We start from the raw sequence: 9,353 nt of genomic DNA, 5'->3' as shown, positions 1-9,353 counted from the left end.
TATGCCGAGGGAGCCAGTGCGATGTTAACTTCCTGGTTAAACCCCACACTGGATCCCTTCTCGAAAAACAGGATCTTTTATGATTTTTGAAGCGAGAACGCAATCGGCAGTGGCAAAAAAGCTAACAATGGCCTATAAATGAACTACTACACGTCACCACTACAAACCTAAAGGAAGAAGAGTGTTTGCCGTGATGACGTTTTTATAGTCCCATTTAGCCACTTGTTGGCAACCGCCTTTTTTCTAGACACTTAAAAGCTTCAAAATTCTCAAGAGTATTTACTGACATGTTGAATATTGTAGAACAAAACTTTAAAATCTCTTCAGCTTGTGTTCAACAACTTATTTCAGCCATCTAACCAAAAACATATTAAAATACGTGTAAAAATAACATTAAAAACACACACACGGACAATAAGCTACAAAGGACGAGTCTGAACCAGGACTGGTAGAGCTGGGCCTCGTCACTGTCGTCCGTTTGAGACGATTCTGGGAGAGAAAAGGGGGGGAGGGAGTTAGAAGGGAAGGACAGCGGCAGGAATTTTCACATCAATTACATACAGCCATTACGAGAAAAAAATAGAAATCATACTGGAATCAAACACACGCACATCTGCTTTGCGTCAAACTGACAGGACCTTGCCATTCACCAGCACACAAACAAAGCCCAGCACTGTAAACAGCTGGCGCAACAATGAAGTCCCACTGTCTATTGAGAGTGCGGCCATGTAAGTGGGGCTTACAAGGCAATGCTTTTTTGTATTTGTTGATAAAATTAGCTTATATATAGTTTTAATCAGCAATTAGCTTATATATAGTTTTAATCAGCAATTAGCTCATATACAGTTTAATCAACAGCTAGCTTATATACAGCTTAACCAGCAACTAGCTTATATATACAGTTTAATTAATCACTAGTATATTTGTAGTTTTAATAACCATTATCTTATGCAGCACTATTAACCACTTATACAGTGCTCACAACACAGCAAGGCCAGAGAGAAGCAGGTGAAAGGTTACTTATTTAACTGCGTCACAAAAGAACAGGCAGCCATCTTTCAGAAAGATAAGACAGTGAGATTCAAGCGAGGGCCAACGCCCAGCTGAGCCCGGCTTTCTCCACACACTCTTTCCTAGGACCTCTCGCCTCAAAATCTCACTCACACTGATGGAAACCAACGCCTATTGGGAGGGGCCAAAGGTGAATGGACATTCACGGCTTCCAACCAAGCGTAATACACGGCTTAAACGTGATACGTTTGCATCTTTGACTTTGACTAATGTATCAAGGGGGCGGACCCCATATATTAAGGATCATGCTGATGTGTTGAAGTGTGTCTAATGGTGAATCTCTGCGAGTGAAGCTATTAGTGACCCGTGCACGTATTACTGCAGGGCTGAATAACTTTGTTCGATAAATAAACCTATTGCTTTTGATTTAAACTATACGCCTCTGAGAGCTTCTGTTTCATTCTTAAACCTGCTCTAAGTGTGAAAAACAGCTACAACACATTTTTTCACAACATTTTGAATGGTCTGAAAAGTATGTAAAATAGAAGAAGAAGAAGAAGAAAAAGCTTTCACAGTGGAATTCCATTGAGCAGCCATAAAATCATAAAAGCAGCGTTGTGACGCCTCGTTCACTACCAGTTTCTCCTCTTATGATCTTCTCTATGGCCACTCCTCTCTCCTCCAGATCTCTTTGTTTCTCTGCGACCTCCTCCAGTTGTCTCTGGATGGCCTTAGCAAAGCAAAAAAGAAATAAATCGGGACATAATGTGACACACATGATCATAGAAAGTCTTTGTCCAGAGAACACATTAGTTATAATGATTTAGGGTGACCACGACATCAGCGCTGGAAAGAGATGTTGTTTTTTTAAATTAATTTTCTATTCATCATTTGTTCTATTCAAAATTGGAAAATGAAATAAATCATTTATTTTGTTATTAATTGATGAATCAAACAAAAAAAATTAAATAAATAAAAACAGCTTATTTTTCTGTACGTTCGATGCTCAAGTAAAAAAGAGGAACTGCAAAAACGGGCCACAGGATCAATTGAATTTTTCCGATTTTTAATGTGTCAGATTTGTGTGACCAGGATCACTAATTTCTGTCTCGCACTTGATAAACTGAGCAAATACACTGAAGTGATGGCACTACCTGATTTAATGCCATGGATACAAGATTAAACATCAACACAAGTGGGTTTTTGTGTGCGAGTGTGTTTTGGAAAATAAAAAAAACAAGGCTCAATTTGCTGCCCACAGTCTAATTTACTGTATCCATGGCAACAGTATACTTCTCGTTTCTTGTAAAAGTTTATCTGTTCACACAAGTACATTTTTCTGGCATCCACAAAAGTGTTTCTTTACCGCCACCTGCTGGACTTTCCCCTTGCCCCATCTGTGAAGGCATTTCAATGGCATGCGGGGAAAAGGCACTTGGCGGAAATGTTGCTGAATGTAGTGTGCATGTGCATAAAAGCTTGCAGTGTTCGGAGACCGGAGATAACTCTTGTTATGAACCATTCCGTTACAAACGGGTGACTCTCAAAAGGCCAGAGAGAGAGAGAGCAGTACCTGAGCTCTGTGGAGCCTCTTCAGCTGTTCTCTTTTAGCCTGCTGGGCCACCGTCTTCTCCTGCCTCCTCCTCTGTCTTTCTGGACACAGCTGGGACAGGAAGTACATAGAACATTTCAGAAAATGTACCCACACATGCAAATACAGTCCGATCCCCCAGCGCTGTGCTGTCATTCAGTACAAAGACGCGGCTTTGAGGAACCTTCTGATTGGATGCCGGGTTTTCATCGTCACTAGAGGTGGGCTCTTCAAGATTCTGTTGTCTGGAGGCTACAGAAAAAAATATATCGAAAAAAGTGAGAATAGTCAAGGAACATTTTGAGTTTGTACAAAGCAAAAATAACAATACGACAATTTCTTAGTGTGAATCTATTCATGACAATTGGAAACATCATCAAGTGAGAAGTTTCTCATGGACGATACAATCAGACTTCTTTTTGTAACCGGAGGAGTCGCCCCCTCATGGTCAGTAGAGAGAATGCAAGTTTTAAGACACTTTCACATCGGCTTCTCCCTCAGTACTGGATATAGAATTGTTGTCCGCTTTTGTCACTCCGACACAAAGAAATGGGAAAATAGGGTAAAAGTTGTCCTTAACATTTATATTCCCCAGGTCACCTGATACTTGTCTCCAAATAAATGCTTATGTTGGCCGCTACCACGTTCGATAACAAGACATTTATTATGCGTTTATATGTCAATGTTGTGCTTGTTGCACTGCCCCCAAGGGGCCAAAACAAATCTCCTCATTCAGGTTTAAAAGATCACGTGCAACGACTTCTGGGGAATGGCTGCGCTCACCTTTGTTTCGGAGGTTGGTGAGTATCGCCCTGATATCCTTTTGCGGCTCCTGGTCCCGCCCCTCACCCTCAGACTCCTTCCTCTTTCTCAGCCTCAGGGACGAGAACAGGTTGACCCTCCTGCCGCGCAGCGAGGCCATGTCGTCAGAGAACATCCCTCCGGAGTCTCTGCGGCCCTTCAGGGACACCTGCTGCAACAGAGAGGGCAGGTCCTGCTCGGCCCCCCACGCATTGGCCCCTACAGACGCCCAGCGGGCTTCATACTTGCCGGCCCTCTTCTCATCTCCGGGTGGCTTTGGACCCGCGCCGCTGAAGTTCAACGCTCCCTCTGACATGGGCCTCTGTCTCCGGGGGCCGTCAAGTTTGGCCCTTCTGGTAACCACAAAATCATAATGTACATTCAATTTGAACTGTATTCAGGAATGTTGATGGAAGTATATGTTGGCCATTCCAATGCTCTATTATTTCTGGACATTATTTTGGGGTTGAAACAATTTTTTTCACATATTTGGTGTTAGATTTAACTATTTTTTACCACTCAAAAGACAAATGATCTAAACCCCATCAAAAACACCACATAGACTCCAAGACCTTGAAGAACATCATATGAAAAAAAATCCATGCTGTTAAATTGTTTGACATTTATGCAAGAATAGCATTTTTTCGGCGATTGGATGGCGAACACTTCTGTTCGGGGAACTGCTCGGACACCCCCTTATCAGAAATAATCCTAGGAAAGCCATACATTCTCTAAATGCTCTAAATTGTAAAGATGAATCAGACTGTGATCATCCTAGAGGTCACAACAAGTCATTTTCAACAGTGAAGTCACTGGCTACTATGGGGACTAACATCATCACACATACAATTGGGCTAATTCGATCCACAAGAGTCTCAGCTTTCCAGTCCAACCCAATTCCAAGACGATTCAGGGACCAAACCAAAAATGTACCATTTTTCAGAATAGGCAAAAATAACAAAAATGCCCCCAAAAACTGCATGGAATTATCATAATTATCTGGGGATGTCTGTCAAGAGGAGACTTGTGTGGACCCATAGAACCCATTTCCATTGACATATCTTGAGGTGGGAGGTCAAGGGACCCCTGTGAACGTGGCTATTCCAGTTTTCTCCCAAACCAAAAATGTTGCCACGCTCCGAAGCCCATTTCACCGACAAGCTAGCGCGACGTCGTTGGTACCAACGGACAACTTGGGCCAGTGTTTTCTGGGAGCTCACTTTTTAAAAATGATAAAACACAATGGGCCTTTTGAATTGTGAGAAGAGCAAATTTGTGCGTAAATGAACGTTCAAAAATGATTAATACCACTTCCGCATCAACTTACATTATCTTGGATAGGTGAACCAGTCATTTCCAAGAAATATACGTCTGATAAATCACAATTTCGTTTTATGCATGTTATCTAAAACATACTCGCACATTAAAGTCCTCCTCTGGGAAGGACTGCCTTAGGCTACCTAGTTTCATATGATAGCGGTAGCTTCACTCTAGCTTTAAAACCTTGACGAAGTCGCCGGGGAGTTTGAAAAGCTTAATGCCCCGCTTGAAAATAAACTGGAAGCAAAGTGTCATGTACTGACATTGGGACTGCAGCGTTGGACCTGCTGGAGAGATTGGTCACACTAAACGTCCTCCTGAAGGCGTTCGCTATGAGCTGGAGGGCTGAGGGGGACGAGGCGGAGGTTTGGCTCGGGGACGGTTCCCCGCTCTGGCCCAAGTCTGTCTGAAGCTTATCTACTGCTGCCTCTGCTTGTACCTGATAAAAAACATCAAGAGGACGGAGGGAAAAAAATGTGGAGTTAGCTCCTCTTATCTGTGCTCACATCGCCCGTCTGTGGACCGCTGCAGAATACCGGAAGGAGTAGCGAGAGACAACAATAAAAAAACGACGGTAGTCTGTAAAGTCAGGAATCTTGACAGACCGCTCCAACAACAGAACAGGTAGGTATATGGCACAGCTAGGGAGCAGTACACCTCCCTCGATCGCCGAGCCACCAGCGTCAGGCGTCAGCATCAGTCACAACACACAACACGCCCAGACAAGTTTGCATGGGCAAACTACAGCCAGTCACTCGCACCAGCCCCTCTAGAGGGCCGGTTCCTATTGCACCCCCTCCTTACACTCTGCATCAGGGATATCTCACCCTGCAGCCTCTTTTCCCCAATCTGCACTTCCAACCCACGCACATGCATCCCTTCATCCCAGCATCTTTTCCTCTTCCCTCGCTCCTGCCTTTCCATTCAACACAACACAGGCTATCGATCACCGGTAACCACATGGACCTTGCCCAATTATCGAGCCATCCACACGCAATCCCCACATCTCCTGGGAATTGCTAACCAAGCTCGGCCGCTGCACTCAAACAGCCACTCCCAACCTGCGCAGACATCACCAGGCTCCACCTAATTCCCAGCCTGGACTACTCCACAACGTACATAAGAATCGATCACGCCACGTTGCCCATCCGCCTTGCAGGCGAAGATGCCGGTCACCTAAGGCAGACATCACCAGCACCTCCAAAGTCCTTACCACCGAACCCGACTACCGGTACCTTTTCGTTTCCCTTCGGAATGCCGCGTATTACTCCACCATGCGTCCGTCCAAGAGCAGCCGGAAAATTTGCTTCCCTGAATCCGGACAAACGTCTTGTCACCGCAACCTCTCGGTGCGTCACTTAATTCTACTGTCTTAATCACCACAGTCATTATTGTGCTACCTACTGCCACCCACTGGCACATAAGAGTATTTAATTATGTAGCCAACTACTATGTTGCACATCCATCCTCCCGACACAGTCGTCTATCACCTCAAATGCAGCAAGACCAACCAATATGGTCCACCTCAACCCATCTACCATTTCCGACCAGACTGGTACTCAAGTCCGTACGAACCCATCCGCGACTACTTAAGCTCAAGTTCAGCCATCCAAACTCCCCCGCAAGATTCTCTGTTGCGGTCTTGGGCTCACCACCACTTTCACCATATCTTGGCCCGATCCAGAATACCCCCCGAGTTTACTCGGCGCCGCCTCCACCGCTTCAAGCCAGATATTGAATAATGATCAATTACTATGTTGGGGTCTGGCGCCACCTCCTGGCTGGCTGAGCTTCTCGCATGCTTTCCTTCCTCGCACAAGTCTGATCCTTGCCCCTTGAGATGACCGCACCTCCAGCCTTCGGCCACAGCTGAGACTGACCCCTCCACTGGCCGAAAAGCCACCTCCCACTGTGCGCGTAGGCCCGCTTATAAGCACCCACACAGCGATATTCATCCTCTTCGCCCCGGACCTCCGTCCCGGCGACAGAAGATTCAGCTTTCCCATCCAGCGTCACGCTAGCAACGCTGGCCACGAGGAAGCAACGGCCTTCCCCCCCTCCTCAAACCCTGACAGGTCACGAGCCATTTCGCTGGACGAAACGACAGTGCTTCACTCTGAGTAAGGCTCCGTTAACCCGCCGAGACGAATCCCTCCAACGAGATCCGTCCCCGCTTTCCCCCTTTTTGTGCACACTCCGGCAGGAAGACGTCTAATCCTCTCCTGACCGATGATTTCCGATAAGACGTACGGACCACGCCGTCTCAGCCGAAGTTAAACTGTCCTCTCTGCAGCGAGTATAGATCGGACCTGCGTGTGCTCACACGAGACACGCCACAACGGACCGACTACAGCGCCAGCTGCAAAGCCGCGCCGACCAGCAAGCTCCCCCTGCGCCCCTTCCTGACTTCCCTACGAACACTTTTCCCCACGAACACTTTTCCCCACGAACACTTTTCCCTTGCTCCAAAGCATCTAAAAGTAAGGTTCATGGTATCTGGGCATAGCTTAGCTTAAATTAACTTCAGTTTAATTCAGGTCATTTCATTTATGTGTTGATATTCCCGTATTTTGTTGTGAGAAGTTACTGTCGCGCGATATCAAGGTATTGCGTAATCCATCGCGAAGCTCCGCTCATGTATAAAACTGCTGTAACTGTCTGCATTAGACCCGTCGCTGGTGGTAGATTTAGAGTTGTGTATTATCACTTGAGCGATGTGATAAGAGAGCACTACGCTCATCTCACCGCAGCGATAAAGATCTGTTTATTTGGGGATTATTTGATTTCATTTTGTTTTCTTGCTCTATTTCCTTGAATCGATTCTGTGAGTGAAGTGTGGAAACGCGACTATCGTGCACAAGTGTCGTCAGTTTGCGAAGCGACAACGGCAGCTGGTGCAAGATACGATCTGCGACCCTCACACTCACTACGACGCGACGCCGCACACAGAAACTCTGATTCCTCTCTCTGCCCTTTTATTTCTCTTGGTTTTCCATAACTTGCATACACATAGTCTGCCCCTGGGTAACCCCGTTGCCTATTGTCCCAACTCACGTGATTACATACAGCTGACCCCCCCCCCCCTAGTCTAGGCTAGTCCTGCGGTTCAGGGAAACAGGAGCCCTCCATTGCTGTGAGCCAGGCAATGCGAGGCAAGTCAAAAGGCTCACAGGACATCCTAACCAAAGAGCGTTTTCGAGAACGTGCTGTAGTCAAATGCCCTGAGGTAGACATCCAGATTGGTGGAGTTCTGCTTAGGTGCCTGCTGGACACAGGCAGTAATGTAAGCACTTTGACAGAAAGCTTCTTCAGGGACCACCTCCATGGAGAAGATGAAGATATGCATTGTACAGCTAAATGGCTTAAAATTACAGCAGCCAACAAGTTACCACTTCCCTATTTAGGCTATGTTGAGTTGGATATACAAGTGATGGGACTCACCATTCCAGAGTGTGGTTTCTTAATAATCAAAGATGATGACACCCAGGGACCAGATTCATCTCCACCTGGCATTATTGGGATGAATATCGGCAAACGGTGTAGACAGCTGGTACTGTCAGAGTTTGACACAGCTCTACAGGGAGAGCTGGATTCTGCTTGGAGAGATGCTTTCCATCAAATGCAGGAGGCAGAACTTGTTGGAAAAGTATCTACAGCCCGTGTGGCAGGAAAACAGAAAGTGCATATACCTGCTTCAGCCATTGCCACGGTTTATGCAAGGGGACTCAGGAGATCGTCGGGTGGTGACACCAGCATGCTGCTCGAGCCATGGCCTGTGCCACTGCCTGGCGGGTTGATTGTTTTCCCAACGGTGGTGTCAGCCAACAGTCAGGTGTTCCCAGTCCAAGTTGTCAACCTCTCAACGGAGGATGTGTGGTTGTCCCCAAAGACTAGGCTAGGTATCCTCAGCCAGTGTCAGTGTGTTGAGGGTGACCCCTACGAGGTGAAGTTTCAACGCATCACCGCTGACCATGAGGAAGTAACGATTAACCGGAAGGATGATCATGGATGTGACAGTGATGTACAGAGCCTACTAGAGCAACTACATCTAGGAGGTACGCAAGAACAGCAGGCAGAACTAGGAGAGCTTCTGATGGGGTATGCAGATGTGTTTGCAATTCATGATGAGGATCTGGGATACACTGATAAGGTTAAGCATGAAATCCCTGTGGGGGACGAGACACCAGTTTCCCAAGCTTACCGGCGCATCCCACCTAATCAGTACAAGGAGGTCAGGGAACATATTTCTGAACTGCTGAGAAAAGGAGTGATTCAAGAGAGTTCAAGCTCCTATGCCTCACCAATTGTGTTGGTGCGCAAGTCTGATGGAAGTTTAAAGCTGTGTGTTGACTACAGGAGGCTGAACTTGAAGACCAGGCGTGACGCATTTCCACTGCCACGCATTGATGAAACTTTGGACGCTCTGAGTGGCGCAAAGTTCTTCTCGACAATAGACCTCGCCAGCGGATACCATCGGGTTGCTGTACATGAGAAAGATAGGGCCAAAACAGCATTCGCCACACCATTCGGCCTTTATGAGTACCTGAGGATGCCCTTTGGGCTCTGTAACGCGCCCGCAACCTTTCAACGTCTGATGCAGGCTACAATGAGTGATCTAGTTTTGCAGTTG

General features: G+C 46.5%; 1 protein-coding gene across 1 annotated transcript; it reads right to left on the bottom strand.

The window, feature by feature from the left end:
• Positions 1 to 361: 361 nt before the first annotated feature.
• Positions 362 to 5,599, bottom strand: LOC306789236 (F-actin-monooxygenase mical2b-like; the record flags this gene model as incomplete). Its single annotated transcript, XM_079285073.1, has 7 exons — positions 362 to 489; positions 1,648 to 1,741; positions 2,585 to 2,674; positions 2,787 to 2,854; positions 3,386 to 3,756; positions 4,987 to 5,162; positions 5,528 to 5,599. The coding sequence occupies 7 exons, from the start codon at positions 5,597 to 5,599 to the stop codon at positions 371 to 373; spliced, it is 990 nt and encodes a 329-aa protein (XP_079141199.1). The 3' UTR covers positions 362 to 370.
• Between the last annotated feature and the right edge of the window lie 3,754 nt (positions 5,600 to 9,353).

The sequence above is a fragment of the Melanostigma gelatinosum genome (genome assembly GCF_949748355.1).
Source record: "Melanostigma gelatinosum genome assembly, chromosome: 1".
NCBI lineage: Eukaryota > Metazoa > Chordata > Actinopteri > Perciformes > Zoarcidae > Melanostigma > Melanostigma gelatinosum.
The sequence above is the reverse complement of the archived record's forward strand: the minus strand, read 5'-3'. Positions and strand labels throughout refer to the sequence as shown.